This window comes from Astatotilapia calliptera, chromosome 17, assembly GCF_900246225.1.
Source record: "Astatotilapia calliptera chromosome 17, fAstCal1.2, whole genome shotgun sequence".
In the NCBI taxonomy this organism is placed as follows: domain Eukaryota; kingdom Metazoa; phylum Chordata; class Actinopteri; order Cichliformes; family Cichlidae; genus Astatotilapia; species Astatotilapia calliptera.
The window spans coordinates 15,873,515-15,893,985 of NC_039318.1; the positions used below are offsets into that span (position 1 = coordinate 15,873,515).

The window sequence follows — 20,471 nt, forward strand, 5'->3', positions numbered from 1 at the left end:
TTATTATTCACAGCTGGAGTTCCTTTGAAAGCCGACCTGTCCTCACATCCATATTTTTGTGACATCACAGCGTCCTATATTCATAATGTACACTCATAATAAACATGGCATTTTATTTTTTGTAGCCTGATACGACTGTGGGTAACTGAGGGGGCTTTTAGGTGTGACCCACAGCGAGAATCAAAGTGAACTTTTTCTTTTCCTGACACAAACCAGTAGTGCTGGGCGATATGGAAAAAATATTTATCACGATATGAATTATTTTATATCACGATATACCACAATATTGCCACGTTTCCAGTTATTCTCTGAAAAGTTTCTTTTCTCCAACTTTATTTTGAAGAGACATTTAACGGAACTGTCACAAAAATGACAAACATACATTTTAGTGCAGCAATATAAATGTATCAAATGAAAACAGCTGTGGCCTTCACTTTTAATTTTTTTGTTTTGTTTTGTTTTTCAAAAATTATAACCAAATGCCAGATTCGGTAAAAGTGCTTCTTCTTGAGCTGCCTGTGTAGCCGTCCTGTTGCATGTCCGGGCATGAAACTGCAACCTGTCGCGCATCCATCGTTTTGAGTTACTGTAAAGCATGTTGCAAATCTGGGTGCACGTAAAGCAGCACCATGTCGCAAAACAACAAGACGGAGTTTCTTTGTGAAAAACCTTTCCTTTTTTTTTTTTTTTTTTAAATTTACGCAAGAGAAAATAGTCTGTATAGTGAGAAGACAACGCTGATATATTTGCCCCAGGCTATTTAATTATATATTTTATGTAATAAATTATAAAATTAGGTTAGAAACGACAGAAGACAAACGGCACGATAGCCATTTTTTCTATCGTTCACACGATATATATCGTCATATCGCCCAGCACTACAAACCAGTTTAAATCTGTGTGCTTTTACTTTGAAATCCACATGGCATTTAAAGGATTAAAGTGTGTGTCACAGGATCGGTAAGGAGCTTTAACTCTACACACACCTAATCCCCACCTTCCTCCTGCTGAGTGAAGGATACCGGGAAACGTTCAGGAAACTCTATTTAAACAATCATGCTGTAAACGCCTCGTTATCGTAAAGCTTGCTGACCTCACAGCGCCATTGATGCCCCGCCTAAGATAAGTGAGAAAAGAAGAAGTGGCTCTCGCCGTGGTGACCGCATCTCCTCCCAGAGCAAATAGAGATGACAAAACTGAGCCTAACCAGCGTGATCTTTGACCCCTTCAGCTTCCTGGGATGTCAGGAGGAGGTGGTGGAAAATTAACTTCATATCCATCAGAGTGGGCGGGGCTTTGTGGGAGTAATGATGAGGATTTAAAGCCACTGGGGCTGCACAGGTGGGTGGACGTGCTCAGGTGAGCAAGTTAAAGTCAGGATGACAAATTTGGAATCAGTGTAGAATCAAGCCAGATGCTGATGGTGGAGTAAAACGTAAATGATCATTCAAATTTCGAAACACTCAAACGATCCTGCAGTAGCGTCACCGCCCACCAGAGACATCACAGCCTTCAGACATGAACATTTAGAGCTGAACTGGATTTTCAAAAAAATTTATTTTCTGAACGTCATTAATCAGTGGCGGTGTTCCTGCGTTTGGATTGTATTGGTTTAGTGGAGAAGCACACAGCGGATTATGTGGTTGGTTCTTCTTCATTGCTTTCTGTATCTGCTGTCTTTGTACCTTTTGAAAACATTGACGTATATTGGGCTTATTTGGGGTTGTGATGGCTTCCTGTCACGCTGGAGGCAGGGTCTCGATGAGGTCACAGATCCGGCCTTGGCCCTAGTCTCAGTTGGTTTGGGTTGTAATGCCTGTACCTTGACTCTTCCTCACCTTTGTGTCCTCATGTTTCTGCTGCTGTCACCCGCGAGGGCTCATGATCGGAGGAGCTAACCAGCCAGTGTATTTTGAGATGGTGTTTTGGTATTTTCACTCTGCTGTCGTTACATCACTTCCTGCTGTGGACTCATCTCTCCCTGATTGCGGTCTCACAGGTTTTCCTCCTCTGCAGCACAAACAGTATGGCTGCAGCCTGGTTACCATGGCTATGAGTCCCAGCTGAATGGCGCTGTGGGAAAAGTAATCACGCGTGGCTGCACTGTACATACTGTGTCATTAACTACCATAAATATGCTCGGGCCCCCTTTGTGTGCCACGCAGTTTTAATTTCCCTGCCGCTCCGTGGGGAACGCCCAACGAGCCATTAATGAGATGAACTCTCTGAGGGCGACTCGCCACTCAGCACTCAGAAACATCCAGATTTAAACCCTCGCGTTTCAGCAGCCATCCTGGATGCTCTGGCAGTACTCGCAGCAGCCATGTTGGCGGTCAGGTGGTTGCTCTGTCATCGTAGCGTCCATACCTTACAGGTTGAACCACTGCTGCCTCTGCTGGATGTCAGAGGAACGGCAGCGTGGCAGCTTCATTTTCAGCTTCATTTTCAGCTTTTAGGAGTTATAGAGTTTTAGGGGACCCACAGGCCTCTGAAGAGCTGCTGTTTGGCCTTTTTTGTGCCGTTTCCACTAATTTAGTTTTAGTAAAATGATGAGTTTTGACGCCTCAGCATATATCAATAAAATTGTGGTTTTACGGCACCAGTGCATTCCAGTAGTGTCAGGAGGTATGAGCTTTGTGCAGATGTTTGGTCACAGCAGATAAATGTATTACATTTACCCGGAGCTAGCCTTTGACCCAGCAGTGTGGTCATGTGACTCATGGTGCGTCTGCGTCTCTTCCAGCTGATGGTCCACCGTGAAGCAGCATGAACGGATACGAACCTCCAGCTCTCGCCTCGGGCGTCTTCGGCTCCTACAGCTCGCCCATCAAGTGAGTTTCCCAGCAGCCTTTTCTGCTATTGGCCATGTTAGCCACGTTAGCTCACATGGTCACTTTTTGAATGTGAAACACTGTTAATAATGCTTACTCTGATATGAGGCATAACCTGTGCTGTTTCTGTGACACTGATTGTTTCTGAAATAAGAGAATCTCTTCAGGTTTTTAAAGTTTTATTTTAATACTGAGCTTTTACTGGACTCTGGTAAATTTCGTTCATCAATTCTTTAAGTAAATAACTGAGGTTAATGTATAAAACATTTTATTTTGAACAGTTTCAATTTTCGTTGTGTGTATATTTTGTGGCTATTTTTAAAATAGTTTAAACAATTTGGTAAGTATTAGTTTTAAATATTCAACAGATTTCAAAATAAGATTACAAAACTACAACTTTTTAAAAATACCATAAAATACAACCATAAATTTGTGACGTAAATGAACTGAGTAAATTTAAGTTTAACTGCAGATTAATTGTAACGACTGAAATCTTTCATTAGTAAGTCTTGTATTATGAATTATTATAAAATAGTAATTATTATTTAAAACATACTTTTGTATAGTCTTTGGTAAAGCTTAAAAAATATTTACAGTTTCAATTTTAAATGTATTTGAAGTGTGCATGACAATGTTCAGTTTTGTTAATAATTCCAGTTATTACTGAGTAGTGCCCATTAAACAATTTTAATGGTTAAGTCAGAACTTTTGTTGTTTGTTTGTAAAATGACAGTTTTTGGAGGATTTTTGTGGCCAACTGAAAGCGTCTCTGAGTTTCTTATCCGTGCTGACGCTTCTCGTCTCGCAGCAGTAGAAGTTAAATATTACTGCAGCTCAGCTTCTCTCTGAGAAAACCTCAGATTAAAAATTAATGAAAACTCAAACCGGACACGCTTCAGGAGCTTTACTGGTCTCTGTTACGTCTATACCGAGGCATCTGCTTCTGTGACGGTGTTATTAAGAAATAAACTGAGATGTGGACAGGAAGCAGCTGTCTGACCTCTGGAGGAGCAGAGACCGGATCTCATGGTTTCTGGTTCTGAAGCAGGACCGTTCTGTTTTTCCTGGTTCGTGTGTTTATTCACTGTCCCCAGCCCTAAAAACATCAGCGTGTCCCTGCCCACATAAGAGGATAATCTGGGATAGACCAGCTAATTTCTCTGGCTTGGAGTCATATATGGAGACTGGATATTGATCTGAAATCAATGATTATTGATTTTATTTATTTATAAAGTCAATAATCATTTAAAGAGGGTCTCGCGTATAACTTCATAAGAATAACTTCCTGTGAGTTCCTGGCACAGATTCATTTGTGTGGCAATCATCAGCGGTGTGTCACATGACCAGCTGCTGTGCTGCGCTTCCTGTAAGGTGTCAGGTTTTGTGCCGGCGTGGCTCTGATGTAGTCTGTAATCGCGCTCATTCATTATAAACGTCTTCATGTGGCGAATTAAAGTGTGAACGTGCAAAAGTATCGAGTGACACAGGCGGGATGCCGGTTTGAGATCAGCACAGGAGGGGAGGCAGGAAGTGACATCATAAATAAAACTGTAACAGAAGCCAAACTCGGACACCTCAGAGATGAAGTGAAATAAAATCAAACACTCACGCAGTATCCCTGTCAGGTAAAATCACCTGGCGTCCAATCAGAAGCTGCTGTTGGTTGCATCATCAGCTGATCTCAGATCTGACCTTTGACTTCCTAACTCTGTTCTGCTTTCTGTCCCAGCGGCCATGATGCTCCATCTCCAGAGCCTGCAACGCACAAAGCCAAGACCAGTGCCAAAGCTCTTTACGGTGAGGACCCTCCTTCCTCCCTTCTCCCTCCTCCTCCTGGGAAATGGTGAGGCTGTCCTGGATCATTCTGGACCTCATTTATAATAAAGCTTGGTTCAGAGATGACATCCGTGATCGGGGTGGTACAATGGGTAGCTGACTGTAAGGTGTCTGCAGGTGGGAATGTTACCTGTGAGAGGAGCTGATGTTAGAAATGGTTTAAGGTCATGACGTCAGTGAGGACTAAACAACATGCACAGATTTCTCTGAACACCACATGCTGTAGTCTTCATTACTTCAGATTTAGGTGCTTTTATTCTTGAAACAAACTGAGACTTGGAGTTGAGTTTGAGACTCCAGGTGAGTTAGGTGAACTGAACCTGAGCAGGTTCCGTTCACCTGTGAATCTTTGTTTGATTTATTGGGTTTCAGAGAAATTAGACATGATCCATGACCTCATTATCTGCTTTATCTTTGTTCACAGGATCTGACGAAATCTATTTTCTTCGTTCGTCTGCCAAACACAAAAAGAAAAGTCACAGTGAGACGTGTGTGTGTGTGTGTGTGTGTGTGTGTGTGTGTGTGTGTGTGTGTGTGTGTGTGTGTGTGTGTGTGTGTGTGTGTGTGTGTGTGTGTGCCACGTTTACATATCTTTGTGAGGACCAAAACTTGGAATTTTACTATTTTTGGGGGGGCCAACAGTCCGTTATGGCAACAAAAGGCTGTCCCCATGAGATTGAAGGCATTTTGAGACTCAAAATGTGGTTTTAGTGTGAAAGTTACAGTTAGGATTAGGCATTCATTTTTGATGGTTAGGGTAAGTCAATTAGATGTTCCCACCAAGATATGAAAGTGTGTGTGTGTGTCGTGTTTTGCCTCGTTTGGGCGTTACGTGTTTGCAGAGTCGATGTTTCTTGTGAAGCATCGATTATCTTCAGACAGAGGTTTGAAGTCCAAACTCGGGGGTACGACTCGTGTTGTCAAACATCTGTAATGGGACAGATGTTTGATTCGTGTGAGCTAGCCCTCAGGTCTTACTGTGAACACATGTGCAGTAGCTCCTGGTCTCTATCTCCTATGATCTCCGTCACAGTGAACTTTACCTCAGTGAACATGTGACTGAAGTTCAGACCTCCAGCTTTAGACTCTTCAGCCATTGACTGAGGCCTCCTCAGTTCATCAGCAGGAAATCAAATTTTATGCTCACATTGACATTTACCACAGCTGTCCAGCGGGCCTACTGTTGATATAAACTTCAGTTGGAGGCGCTGAGTTAAGGCTGAGTGTGAGGTAAATGTGATGTGATCAGGAGCTGCAGGATTATGGAGCTGCTGTGTGTGTGAATGTTCTCACTGCAGGAACGATTCCTGCTGAAACTTTCTGCCGTGTCTGAGGCAGAAGGAAGATCTGCAGTGTCCAGAGACTCCAACCAGGATTTGGACGGCTGAGGGTTAACCTCGTCAGAGGCTCAGTGTTTCCTCTGAGACATGTTTTCAGTGATGTAGGATCTGGTTACTCTGGCTGCTCGGGTCATTCGTGGGATAAAAGTCGGCTGCTGTTCTCCAAACTTTTGAACTTTCAGCTCTGCTCAGGATTTCATTGCCAGGTTTATTTTGCTAATTCGCTCTGATCCCTGTCAGTCGCCCAGGGGCTGTTTGGAGTTGCTGCCCATGTCCGAGGAGGCTTCAGGTCACCAAAGAGACGTCAGCACTGTGTTTGATCATGTAACCAAGATTAAACAACGGTTTTGATCACATAGGTCACTTTAACATTTCCTGGGACCAATGACGGAATGGCGTCCCTCACAGTCTCAACAAACCCAGTTAGCCCCGCCCTCTAACCTGCAGGAAGTCCAAAACGCGCAAACACACAGCTGGACTTTAAGGCAAAACTTTCATGTGATTCCTCCTCCGTGTGTGAACAGGAAATTTATTCAAGTGAAGAAGAAGCTCCAGCCTGAGCTCAGGTCGTTCCTCTGTGATGAGAGCTGAAGGATTCAATGCTGTTTTTGTTTTCACACAAATAAAAGCCAAACGTCCTGGCGCTTGGTGGAGAGGAGCATCATGGGTAATCTGTGAAACCATTACCTGTTGGTGCACATGTGAATGAGTTTGTTTAAAAACTGAAACGACACATGGACTCTAGCAAGGACGTCGCTGTTGGCTGTTGTTCTGCTGCTTTGCCGCTGATTTGTGAGCAGCTGTGTGCTGGTCCTGCTGCCAGGTGGAGATAATGGTGACGATGCAGATTTGGCTCTTATCTGCGGCTCTCAGCGGCCTCTTTGTTCCCATCACAGCTGATAACATCTGTCACCTCCTTCCGGAGGGGCTCTGAAGCAGCTGAATTACTGACGTCCTCCTGCAAACACCACCTTTAATCCATCACATGTCCAGGTTCACTCTTCTTCTCTGCTTAATTCAGAGCATCGTCATGTGTGTTGCTTTAGTGTCACTTATAGGTCATTGGAGCAGCATAAAACCATCTTCTCATTACAGTTTCCTCAAGCCTTCTCTGAGTCCATAAAATCAAAGCTGAATGCTAATTTCCAGCTTCAGTCATGAAATATGAACACAGTCAGGTTCCCAGGGGGACTTTAGGGAGACATAAACATGATATTCACAGTCCAGAATAAGAGTTTTTCTCTGTTCTTTTTAACAGAACAAAGGAAACATTACACCAAAACCAGCATCAACAGCCTGACAGACACATCGCAGTATCATGTGGAGGTTGGTGCTCACGCCTGCTCCTCTTGCCTTGCATTTTATCAAACCAAACGTGTTCAAATTTAAGGTTTTCACATACAAAGTGACCAAAAATCACCACTTAAATTATAAAAAACATAAGCTGTTTTGTTTGTGACTGTGATCGCTTGAAGCTCCTGTTGTCCTGCTGATGTTCAGTTTCCTGCCGTTACTCTAAATCTGTCTGTTCAGCACCTGACCACGTTTGTGCTGGACCGCAAAGACGGGATGATCACGGTGGATGACGGCATCAGACGCCTCCGTCTGCTCGATGCTAAAGGGAAAGTGTGGACACAGGAGATGCTGCTGCAGGTGGAGGAGAAGATGGTGAGCCTCATCGACTTAGGAACAAAGGTGAGGCTAAAAACAAGGATTTATTTTTGGTTTTGTTTTTTGTGGGGGGGGTTGTTTGTTTGTTTGTTTTAATTACAAAAGGCAAAAAAAGAACACTGATTCTCAGTGTGTCCTCAGCTTTAAGCTCAGTGTGACCCACTCCGACTTTGACTTGTGGGTTTTTCTCCTTCAGAACGAGCTGGAGAACTTCCAGATTGGCTCGATCCAGCACTGCCAGGCCGTGATGAACGCCTGCAGCTACGACTCCATCCTGGCTCTGATCTGCAAAGAGCCGGGTCAGGTCAAACCCGACCTCCACCTGTTCCAGTGCGACGAAATCAAAGTAAACAGCCTCTGATTGGGCAAGACACTAAGCTAGCCCTGAGGGCCAAAAGTCCTAAAACACTTTAAAGTTGACTTTACTGTGTGATGAAGGAGTTTGCTGTGAAACCTGTTTGCTGCTAGTAAATGAAAACTTTGATTAAAATTCAGCTTTGATGTAAACGGCAAAGGACCGAGGGCAGAGCCCTGTGGGACTCCAACAATACCGGCCTGTTTGGACAGAGTCAGATGTCACGTTATAAATGTGTTTCATCCTGATGAACAACTTAATGATCTATGTTCTTTCTCTGATAGGCAAATCTGATCCAAGCGGACGTAGAAAGTGCCATGATGGATGCCAAAGGAAGCAAAGTGAAAAAACGGCCGGAGACCCTGAAGTAAGAGCTGAGACACTCTGAGGGTTACTAAGCCCAGTTTCTCATCCTAGAAGCTGATTGGCTGATCTGTCTGTCTGCAGGATGATCCTGAAGAGCGATGGCATTATCCCCCCTCCCCCTTCCGCTCCTGCCCCCCAGCCGCCACCGTCACCTGATCTGGTGGACGTAAAGAGTCGTGCAGCAGCCTGGTCGGCATGGACCAATGAGCAGTACGAGGGTGAGTTATGTCACTTGCTAGAAGCCCCAGTCACCTGCGGTTCAAACCTTCTGGTTGTGAGGGACAGCCAGTCAGAAGAAATTTGGGTTAAAGTGGGAGGAGTTTAAGCGGCTTGTTTCGCAGAGTATTTGGGATTATCTCTGACCAGCTGCTTCAAGCTCACATGGGTTTTGTTTTTGTTTTGTTCTTTTGTTTTCTTTTTGACAGTGAAAGCAACAAATACTGAGTTTTGTTTTGTTTTTTTAATACAAAGGCTGCAGGTAAAGTTTATTCAGATGAATCATTCTGCTTTTTATTTCTTTGAGGATTTACTGTGATGTGACTCTGTGTGGAACTGATAAGGGTGATAGGACGTAGTAATAAAAATGTCTGTGTTGGTTTTCAGTCACACTTTAATGTTTTCTCATGAATCGGGTGTTACGTTTTCCTCACACATGCGCTTTCTCCCTTCTGCAGCAGACGATAGACGGCTGTCGCAGGACAATGGGCCGGTGGAGATGACGGCAGCTCGCGTAGATCGCGATGTGGTGAGTGTCCCATGTGTGGGTGGGGTTTCAAGGCTGATCTGAGAGCAGCTGGAGGAGCTAAACTTGAATCTGAGGTCGGCCCGGGGTTGTGGCACAATAGAAGATTTAAGCCGATTGAAGAAGGCTGCTTCATTCAAGCATAATCAGAGTTTGGAAGCTTTGGAGAGCAAATCTGCTTACATAAGGGAGCTGAGAGCGCTTAACGCTGCGCTGTTGTTCAGGTTTAATCATTAAATAACGCATACAGGAAACCTGCAAGCCACCGTGAAGGTGAATCAAACATTAAAAGATCCTGAGCACAGCTTCTCCTTTTCGCAGCAAATCCTGAACCACATCCTGGATGACATTGAGTTTTTCGTCACCAAACTTCAGAAGGCTGCCGAGGCCTTCGGTGAGCTCTCCAAGAGGAAGAAGAACAAGAAGGGCAAGAAGAAAAGCCCCGGAGGTGAGAAGGCAGCAGAGCCACACCAATCAAAATATGCAGTAAAAGTGCTGATACTACAATACAGTACTGTCCACATAGACAGATCCTGCTGAAACCAGAGTGAGGGATGTGCTGATCAGAGATCAGCTCGCTGGCAGCTGTTTCCCATCAGGCTGCTTCAGATTTCTGAATCACTGCGTTCCTCAACAATACATTTATTGATTTATTTCCAAACTGTTTTAATAAATTAGTGTGAGTGACAGGAACACCTATCATTCCTCCCTCCTCTGAGTCATGTGACCTGTGACTGACCTCAGTTAAACAAACTGACCTCTGTCATGTTCTGTGTCCACCAGAGGGCGTCCTGACGCTGCGCTCCAAACCTCCGAGCGAAGACGAGTTTGTCGACTGTCTGCAGAAGTTCAAGCATGCCTTCAACCAGCTGGTACCTCCTACCTCCTCTTTCTCTTCCTCCTCCTCCCCTTCCCTCCTCCTTCCTCCTCTCACAGTTTATTTGCTGATATAAAACTCGCTGATCATAAATGAATCTTTTGTCCGTGTTTTCTCTTGTGCAGGTTAAATGTATTGATTATTTATTGTCAGACTGACTGAATAGTTTCGTTGGTGATGAACCTGCTTCTTGCCTCATGAGCTCTCTGTGCTCCGTCTGCAGGGGAAGCTGAAGGACCACATCCAAAACCCGAGTGCCGTGGAGCTGGTCCACTTCCTGTTCACACCACTAAAGATGGTAAGTCAGCGTTAGTGCCTCACACAGCTACTTCCTGTATGTGCTCTGACTTCAGGCATGGAGCTGGAATAAATCCTTAAGAACTAAAGAAAGATAGAGGCTCCACCTATCATCCATCCATCCATCCTTTAGCTGAGAGGCAGAATCTCTCCTCCCATCAAACCCCTGACATGGAGGAGGAGCATGAGGGACTCGAGACCTAAGATCAGTGTGATGGCTGGTCCACAAACACCGTCACAAACACTGCTGCTCCAACCTTGAATCTCAGGTTCCAGTCTCAGTTCCACCCTCAGACCTTCAGGTGGAACACCAGAGCAGCTACACCTAAGACAACCCCAAACAGTGTTGTAAATGTAAGTAAAAAGTTTTTATTGTCACACCCTCCTCCTCCTTCCGCTCAGGTGATCCAGGCTTCGGGCAGCGTTGATCTGGCTCGTAGCGTTGTCATTCCTCTGCTGACCAGAGACGCCATCGACTTCCTTCACGCCTCGGGGACGGCGGAGGAGAGACACTTGTGGGTTGCCCTGGGAGACGGATGGACAAAGAGCAGGTCAGACAGGAAGTAACCGATGGATCAGTCGACTGATTTAATTGGTTGACTGATCAACATCTTGGTCTCCTAAAGGCTGGAGTGGCCGAAGGACCACTACTTCCCGCCGTGTGTTCTGAGGTTTCGTGATGGTTGGGAACCACCTGCGTTGCCGGCGACAACCCCGAGTCGTGAGCAGGAGCTCGCTCAGCTTGCTGAAAGCCTCGCCAACGCCAACCTGCAGAGACCGGAGGACCCAAGGCCGTGGGTGGCTCAGGAGGTAAGGGGCGGGATGTGAAAGTGGCTCTGAGTTAAGCTTTTCTCTCGCTGACGTGGTACTCACTCGTGGTGTGATTTCTGTTTCTGCTGCAGGTGGCGCTGCAGAGGTTCTCCCCTGCTGACGGGTATGCCTTCACCAACACCTCCTACAAACGCATGCAGATCCTGGATCAGGACACGGCCGTGGCTGCTTTCAAACACGCCGCCAGCCGCCGTGTAGACCGGTAACTGCAGGTCACATGACGCCCTGGAGAACTGATCCCACTGCTGTGCTTGCTCTGCTCTACGGAGGCCTGGGAGGGGCAAAATCAATACAGCAGAATAAAGAAAAATCACACAACAATCAACAATGATTAGATGAACTAAAAACAAAATTTCTAAAAAATTAACTAAAGAAAAGAGGAAGTTCAAACATGAGTGAATAAAGAAAACAGTAAATAGAAATTCATTATAAAAATTCAAATGAAGATATTTCAAAAGTAATAAATGGTTAAACAACTACGTATGTAAACAAAGAAAATATAACAAACCAGAATTAAGAAAGAATTCAATCTAATTTTCCTTTTTTTCTTCTTCATCAACATCATAACAATAATAATTATTATTCAAATATTTATGCATGCTCAAATAGAATAATTAATAAGATTTCATAATAAATGAATATAAATATACTAGCACTGTCAGCGTTAATCTCGTTACAGTTAACGCCATAACCGCATTAACGCAGCAAATCTCCGTTAGCGAGTTAACACGGATCGCCCCGTGCAAGGGGCTTCACGGCGCTAATGCGTTAACGAGCGACCCGCCTTAACGAACTAACGCATTGATTCTATGCAGCCCTCACACGGGGCGATCCGCGTTAATGAGCAAACGTAGATTTGCCGCATTAATGCAGTTATGGCGTTAACGTTGAGTAAATGTTTTGAAAATAATACATGCATTAATGAAGTGTTACTGAATGTGACTCAGTTTAATTATCAACGTCAGAACATTTCATTTATATTTGAATATAAAACAGAGGTGAGGAAATATAATCATTGATCAGTAAACTTTAATCAGCTAAAATATTGATAAATCTTCTGTCACTTCCTGTTTGTCCTCCTGCTGCTGATTGGTTTTTTTTGTTGCTGGTTTTCTTCTTCGCTCGCTATGATCTTTGTCTTCTTCTGGCTGACGCTCCTCTGATCTGTCGGTGGGACATTTCTCCACGGCTGCAGCCGTTTAGTTTATGTCATCGCATTTTTACGATGTTCAGCAGCGTCATGGCGTCAGATCCAAACCGATCAGACTTAAAGTGAGAAGAGGTTTTTGTTTGACCTGATGTTCCTCCTCGGAGACTGATCTACCTTTAAAGTTCGGTGTTTGGCCCTGTGGAGCTGCTGTGCTGCTTCGGGTCCTCTTTCTTTTTTGGACTGAAGTCTTCCTTGTTGGTGTGTTTCAGAGGCTTCGACGCTGATGGCAGAGGGCAGCCCAAAATGTTTGCCAAATCGAAGTACGACTTTGTGGGGAGGAACAACACAGAGCTGTCGGTGCTTAAAGACGAGGTGGTTGAGGTAATCATATTAGTTTTCTTCTGCTCGTGGTTTATTCCTGGACTCTGAGTAGCTTTGCATGATTCACAGTTCAGAATAATCCTCATGTAGCTGATACTAGACCTTAGTGTGGCCCCTCCTCTCTGAAAGTGCCTTCCCCTAAAAACAGGTCTCTTCTGATTGGCTGGAGAAGGTTTTAAAAGCTGGTAGGTGGGGCTTCTGTGTCTAAGATGACATCAAAGCGATCCAAGAGTATAAAAAACTGAGATAAACTGAGTGTTCAGAGCTTTAATGTGTAGACATTAACTTCATGTCATATTAAACATGCCCATCTCTATGGCAACAGAAAATACGCAGCAGGAATTGAGGAGGAGGGGGAGACTGAGTGAAGTAATCCCTGACTCTTGCCTGGCAGGTGCTGGACGACAGGAAGCAGTGGTGGAAGGTTCGTAACGGCTGCGGTGCAATGGGCTACGTGCCAAACAACATCCTGGAGATCACCAAAGCGGTGGACATGACCAGCCGAGGAGAGCCCATCTACAGCCACACCGTCCAGGTAACGCACGCTCTGACGCTCACCGCAGCGGCTCACTTCCTGTCCCATCTCAGTCACCTCAATTCATGTTCTGTCTTTATGATCAATCATCAGCTTATGATGCCAAGGAGGGAGTTTGAGTTGTTCAAGGTAGGACGAGCTGGGTGTGTGTTTCTAGCTCGCTGTAGTTTCCACTTCCTGCGTTTGATTTGCTGTGATCTTAAAGGGACAGTGTCACATTTGAGCGAATCTGGTTACCTTTAAATTATGAAATGACTCTCAGCTGAGAGAGAGATTAAAGCTGTTTTTCCTCTCAGTCCTGTGGACTGGACCAGGAGGACCCAGAGCTCCGTCATAGCTCCAAGGACATTTTACTTATTGTTCTAATATCTACTACTACTTGTTGTTGTTATTGTTGTTATTGTTATTATTATTATTACTTTCTAAAAATGACCCGTGATGGGTGAAATCCATGAAGTAGCCAACTTTATTTTTTACAATTATTATAGATGTTTTAAGGCTGTAAAACCCCTCACTACACACTTTTCTCAGACAGGCATGAACATTTTCACACTTTTCTCTCTTGTTTAAACACTCTTCAAACCTTCGTAGAAAAATAAGTCCAATATTATAGAATGAAACCAAAGGCACCCATGGTTGCCTCTGACGGTACAAAATGTTTTGTTGACATTGTTGTGTTTGTTGGGGAGAAAACATACAATACAGCACTCCAGATCACACTGCTAGCAATCGAAGCTTTGAAAATTTGTAATTTGTAAATTTGACATGCTGAACGCATTCTGCATTGTACAGGAGACACGGCACGAGATTGATTGGTCTACAGCCAATCATTGTCAATCAGGATGTAGAACACAATGCGCTGTTAAAAAAAGAAAAAAGAATGCAAAATTGCACAAAATGCTGTTTTGTATTTGAACTCCATTATAGTGAGGGACCACTGTAGTATTATTATTATTTATAGTATAATATGAAATGTTGATAATACATTTTTAAACCTTAGTTTATTTCAGTTTATTTTTACTTATATTCTAAAAGGGTAAACGTGCTGATCTTTAAAGGTGGAATTTCTGTGGTTTAACGGATTACAATTGTGATGGATTATCTTTAATACTTTACTTCCTGTGGAGGTTTTCAGTGTAAAATGCCAAAGCCGACAGAAACTCAGTGACGTTTCTCTTCGGTTCTTCGTGGCGCTGCTGTAGATCGCTGAATAAACATTTACTGTTGGTGCCGCTGTTGTCTGAGCAAGGCTAAAATAAAGCAGTGGGCTGTCCCTTTAAGAGGTTTTCTAGGATCAGGTCAGTGACCAGTAGTGGCTCCTCACAGACCCTGGTTCAGTTTGCAGTGAGTTACACATGTTGATTCATCGTCTCATCGCCATCATCTGTCTCATTTCTTGTTGGCAGCAATTACTGGGAGAGCTTAACGAGGTAAACACCACTGAGACTCTGATTGTTGCTGTTTCGAGGGAAGCACTCTGCTCGCCTCCAGCTCTGAACAGACTCCACCGCTTTAGATATTTCAAAGATCAAAACAGTTTTTCTTTGTTCACAGAGGTGTCTCGTCATTAGTCCAGGTCCTTTTTTTAAATTTTTTTACACCACCTGAAGTTCCAGCAGAGAGTCGGAAAACCCTGACTGCAGGAAGCCTAAACCCTGACCCTGAAAAATCTGACTGATGAGAAAGTAGAGGCTGTGCTTTAAAATGTTTTAAAAGCTGCTGCAGATACTGGTGGCTTAAAATTACCTGAAGGGCTTGACCAATCAGGAATATTCAGCGCTGCAAGCCCCGCCCCCAAAGTTGACCTGATGGCATGTGGAAAATGATTCATTGCGAGCTCAATTTAAAGTTCCTGAGGTAGAAATCCAATTTATTTTATACAGACAGCTGAAAACAATATGTGCCGCCCCTCTGCAGGCTTCCAGGAGTCAGCCAATAAGAAGAAAGCAGGCTTTTAGGGAGGAGCTGCAGCTAATGCGCTGAATAAGATAAATGAGGATTATTTTGAACTGTGAATCATGCAAAGCTGCTCTTGAGGAGTCATGAGTAAAACATGGAGCTGGAGATGAACAGACATGCTCACCTGTACACTCAACTGTACACTGAAAAACTCATCTGTATCCTGCAGAAACAGACCACAAGGACAGAGTTTGTCCCCAGCCAACCCGTTGCCACGCCAATGCCCCCAGCCCCCGCACCGGTTCCTCCTGCTCCAGCCCCCGCCAGGGTCCCCACGCCGCCACTGCCTCCTCCGGCCGCCGAGCCCACAAAGCTGGCCGCCGGCAGCAGCACAGTCAGCCGACAGAACAGCAACGCGTCCAGCGACATGGGCAGTGTCGCCATGAGGGAGCAAAACAGCCAGAAACCTGCTGTTGCCGCTGGCAGCCGTAAGTCCAGAAACACCTGCTGATCCAGCTGTTCAGCCCCAACACCTGTTTTAGACTAAAAACACAAACAATCCCATCTTTTTTAAATAAAGTTCAGAAAATCAAACCGTGATCAGTTTGAATACTTTTAATATTCAGACTTGCTGAATAAATGTTTCTACTTAAAGAATCCAGACCATCAGAGGCAGGTGACATGGTACAGGTAACCCTGTTTGTGTTTCTGTCCATAGGAAGGAAGTCGAACATGGAGGAGGTCCAGGACGAGCTGATGCACAGGCTGACGCTCGGTCGCAGCGCCCAGAAGAAGTTTCAGGGTCCCGCCCGCAGTGGCAGCACGCCGTCGGTCAGCATCACGTATGACTCGACACCAGAAGAGGTCAAAGCATGGTTGGAGGCCAAAGGCTTCAGCCCCGTGTAAGTCTGCTGCTTTAACCCGCACTGACCCACACGCTCAGTTGATCCTAAAGTTTAAACCTGTGTTTAGAGTAGGAAGGAAACCAGAAAAACACAAACTGGACTCAAGTCTGAGAGTCAAGTCTGAATGTGACCAATCAGGCATGTTCCTGACAGTCATGTGACTAAAACGTTTGGATTTATGACCAAGAACAGGAAACGTTCACTTCTGGAAGCTTTAATGACAGTTTTTCAAAGTAAAATAATCCACAGTGTGACTTTCATGCTTCAAAGCGGGTCATATAAATAAAATGATGTCACTTTCTTTACCCGTCATCATTTTTAACCATCTCATGATTGTAGTGTGTAACCACAAACTGTAAAAGGAAAGGGGGACATAATTGGAGAGGCTATAATGGAGTGAGTGTGTGTGTGTGTGTGTGTGTGTGTGTGTGTGTGTGCGCGTGCGTGCAGCACCATCACCAGCCTCGGCGTGCTCACTGGCGCTCAGCTCTTCTCGCTCAACAAGGAGGAGCTGAGGACGGTTTGTCCTGACGACGGCGCCCGAGTCTTCAGTCAGGTCACCGTGCAGAAGGCGGCGCTCGAGGTGGGTGTCACTGCTCAGACCCGACGTCACCATCAGATTTATTCCTATTCATTATAATCAGTCTGATTTTAAGTAAAGGAAGCAGAAATGTCAGTAACTGCAGGAAAGCAACAGAGACAGGAAGTCACTCTGAGGAAATGTGTGCAGTATTTCAAAATAAAGGTTTGGTTTGATTAAAGCTGGAATATTTTAGAAATAAAACTACAGTAATCAAACCTCATACTTCAAATCTTCAAGAACAGCAAAAACATTTTAATTAAATACAAACGTATTTAAAATATATTTTCAGAGTAAAGTTTGTGTATTTAGAGAATGAGGCAGTCATAATGTAGGATATATTCTTATAAAACAGGAAGCATAATTTAAACGCTGAAGTTAAAATGGTCTTAGGTTTCATAATCTTTATATTTCACTAATGAGTTCATACTTATTTGAACAGTAATATTTTACACCCAATAAAATGAAAAGTTAGCCTGTTCTAATATCCTGAAAATATAGTCACGTTCATTATTATTTTATTTTATTTTATTTTAATTAATTGATGTATTTATTTTAATTTCATGTTCAGGACAAGATTTTTTTTTTTTTTTTTTTATCAAAAACAAAACCGACTTTTGACTATTTAAAAAGTCTGGGTAATTTTTTTTTTTTTTATTTTATTTATTTATTTATTTTTTATATTTCAGCTTTTTGAAGAATAATAATTAGACTTTACACATTTTATTAAAAGGATTTAACTTTTTCTTTAAGGACTAAAGGAGATGAACTGCAAATAGCTTAAGATTGCATTACAATAATAACTGTATTATACATCCATAATACTTTACAGAAGCGTCAGTCCCATGCATCCCATGAATCTAATGGTGGAGCCACAATATTTAACGAATAAAGTTTGAATATTAAAAGAATAAAACTGACAAACTACAACTTTAAGTTTCAAATAATCTAAAAATGAATTTTGACCTGTACTTCCTGCCTTTATTGAGTTTAAACAGCTTCCTTAGAGACATCCTCATCATGATTATGTTCTTAGATTAAAGGATCATTGACACAAACGTTCTGTATTAGGACAGATTAGTTTTCACAAATGAATCTTTGATGGTGAAATCGTGTTATTGTTCACTTTAGTGTCTGTCAGTGTGGTTTTATTACTGCATTTTATCAGATCGTGTTGTTAGTTGAGGCCAAGCTTCCTGACAGCTGATTGGTTCATCAGACAAACGCGTGCAGCAGGAAACGGAGACAAAACAATCTGAGTATCTGACATGTCAGCGCCGATTTAACTGATTACTGAAGTTAGTGAAAATGAAAGAGGGCTAAGTCGCTGAGTTTGACCACCAGAGGGAGCCAACAGGCTGTTGGTGTTAACAGACACCTCAATGCTGAGGATTATTATTATTATTATTATTATTATTATTATTATTATTATTATTATTATTAAAAAAACGTTTTGTGCTGGAATACAAATCGGATCACTTCCTGTAATAAAATCTAAACTTCTTTAAAGGGAAGCGTTTTATTTGTAGACAACAGCAGCACTTATGATCCTGATCTTGACGTTGTCAGATAATCTGAGGGGTCAGAGATTGTAATCTCTGTAATCTGTTCGCTGCCATGTGTTTGTGTCTGGAAGCTGGAGGCCTCTTCACGATCTTTTCTGTCTTTAAGCTTTCTGTCGCCAAACTCTGGCAAGGTCTGGTGTTCTGGTGTCTGTTTCCCACCTGCAGGTTTTCTTCTGAGCCTCCTTTGATCTTCTGATTCTGTTACCACACTCATTAAAGGTATCGTGTTCATGTAAATGAAGCTTCATTCTGTTGGCCAGATTTAAGGAAACTGCATGAGATGGAGGACTCATGGGGTTTTACATGCTGTGGTATTCAACAGGAGGTCCTCCATGACTCATGACAAAATTAAGATACTTAATGCGATTCAAGTAAACCCTTAATTTTATTTCCTCTTTGGGTACCAACATGTTCCAGTATCTGTTAGTACTAATTATTATTATTTTTTTTTAAACTTGGTCAGAAGATGTCAGGCGAACGCGAGACTTGTTCATCCTGGCGTGAGGCGCATGTTTGAGGGGTCTTAACTGGGACTTACCTGTCTTACTTTTGGATTGTTGGCCCTTTTTTGGGTTGGGGATCATGGTCAATAAACCACTTTAAGTTCAACAACAAAAATTGAATCAACATTTACCATTATTGTGTCTTGCTCTTCTTCTTGACTTGGCCTTGCTGGTCTTGATGTGGCCATAGGTTTGGGACTGTTGGCGAGTTTGGAAGGTTTTGAATTTAGATTGTTGGACTCCTGTTTCTCTTAATTAGTGACATGACTTAGAAGCCAAAAAGGCCCAAGATGCTGCAGCAACTGCTGCTTCTTTCGGACTTGTTGTTCTCAACTTAGGAAAAGTATTCCAAGCTTAGGACTAGTTGGTCTTGATTTTGGGGGGAACAAGTCTTAAATGAGTCTTAGTGCGTTAAACTTTTTTGAATTTGGATTGTTGATATTGGGGAGTTTTTCATCTAACAGAACTTTCCCGTCAGCTCTCTTTACCTGGCCCTTTTGGATTTATAGTCTATAATTAGCCCACAGATGAAGACCAACATTGACCGGTTGCACCGGAGGATTTGTTCGTATCGACACAGGACTCCAGACTAGTTTCTTTTCTCAGAATTCCTGAATCTGGCCATCAGAACGAGGCTCCAGATGTTTCATGTGTAGCAGCATTTTTAAGGTAGTCAGCATTAGGCTTCCTGCTGTGGCTGTGCACAAAGTCCTTCTTAATCTCCCTGAATGAAGCAGCTCCCAAACAATGCCCTTCCTGTTGACCTCTGACCCTCACCTGTTGCTAACTCACAGCCCCACCCTCCCATAGAAACCTGGATGTGTAGTAATTTTCACCTTCTTTTGGTAAAATGTGCAAACACATTTTCCATGTACGGATCTGGGTTTCAGGACTTTCTCCAACACATCAATTGTTAGTTTTAGCTCATATTTTTATTTTTTAAACACACTTAATTTAGATTTAATATCTACTGTTGTTAGTTTGTCCTTTATAAAGAAACGAACACTGAAAACATCCAGATTCAGATCAGCTGCTGAACCCACAATCTAGACATGGACCATGCTGAATGGTTTGAAATACCATCTTAGATAAGTAAAGTGGCGACATACCTGTGAAAGCACCTGTAATACTGAAGCGTCTGGTAAGTATAAATTAGCTGTCTGTGGTCCTGGATCAGTTTTTAAAACAGTTTTTTAAATAAAGTGACCAAAAAGTTTCAGATGTCAACCAAACACTTGCCTAAAATTGTTCAATCTGCCTGTAAGATCTTCTTCTGCACCTCTGGACCTTTTGCAAGCTCATTAAAGTAAAACTACATGTGAAAAAAACATTTTAGTTCACTAAATATGAAAATAGACTTTTGAAATATAACAAAAAGGGAAAATAGTTTGAACTCATTAAACTAAAGTAAAAATGCAATTTTGCTAATTTAGTATAATTTAGTACTAATTTAGTATAACTGTTGTTACATGAGATGTGAATGTGACATTTGAGCTCTGAGGAGGACTCACAGGTCACAACAGGAAACATCTGGAAGAGGTCCAGAGGTGCACATGAGACGACGCTGAAGAGCAAACTGATTAAATTTCAGTGGCATGAGGGTTTTTCCTGTAATTGGCTGCTTCCTGTAATCTTTTTGATCACTTCTCGTACCTGAACACCTCAAGCTTCTTTCCACCTGCAGCTGGTTGCACAAATATCGGCACTTCGGCCTCAAACGCTATATTTTCTCCCTGCGGTGAACGAACTGCTCCAGATCATCTCGTCTCTGGGAACGCACAGACTCTGGTGTAGCAGGTGTTTGTGC

At 43.1% G+C, this 20,471-nt stretch overlaps 1 protein-coding gene across 10 annotated transcripts in view; it reads left to right on the forward strand.

The window, feature by feature from the left end:
* Positions 1–20,471, forward strand: part of eps8a (EGFR pathway substrate 8a, signaling adaptor) — a 29,337-nt gene that overhangs the window by 5,880 nt on the left and 2,986 nt on the right. For 3 of the 10 annotated variants that reach the window (XM_026146786.1, XM_026146788.1, XM_026146787.1), the window contains exons 2-22: positions 2,744–2,831; positions 4,561–4,628; positions 7,266–7,333; positions 7,541–7,702; positions 7,875–8,024; positions 8,318–8,400; positions 8,481–8,617; positions 9,074–9,144; positions 9,463–9,589; positions 9,925–10,013; positions 10,242–10,316; positions 10,718–10,866; positions 10,942–11,125; positions 11,218–11,348; positions 12,566–12,677; positions 13,072–13,212; positions 13,306–13,341; positions 14,619–14,642; positions 15,341–15,599; positions 15,830–16,013; positions 16,467–16,599. In XM_026146786.1, the coding sequence (XP_026002571.1) occupies positions 2,767–2,831; positions 4,561–4,628; positions 7,266–7,333; positions 7,541–7,702; positions 7,875–8,024; positions 8,318–8,400; positions 8,481–8,617; positions 9,074–9,144; positions 9,463–9,589; positions 9,925–10,013; positions 10,242–10,316; positions 10,718–10,866; positions 10,942–11,125; positions 11,218–11,348; positions 12,566–12,677; positions 13,072–13,212; positions 13,306–13,341; positions 14,619–14,642; positions 15,341–15,599; positions 15,830–16,013; positions 16,467–16,599 (2,448 nt within the window). In that variant the 5' untranslated portion in view covers positions 2,744–2,766. Of the gene's footprint in view, positions 1–2,743; positions 2,832–4,560; positions 4,629–7,265; positions 7,334–7,540; positions 7,703–7,874; positions 8,025–8,317; positions 8,401–8,480; positions 8,618–9,073; positions 9,145–9,462; positions 9,590–9,924; positions 10,014–10,241; positions 10,317–10,717; positions 10,867–10,941; positions 11,126–11,217; positions 11,349–12,565; positions 12,678–13,071; positions 13,213–13,305; positions 13,342–14,618; positions 14,643–15,340; positions 15,600–15,829; positions 16,014–16,466; positions 16,600–18,326; positions 18,381–20,471 lie in introns of all 10 variants that reach the window. The other 7 variants (XM_026146793.1, XM_026146794.1, XM_026146789.1 and 4 more) reach the window with 7 other exon arrangements.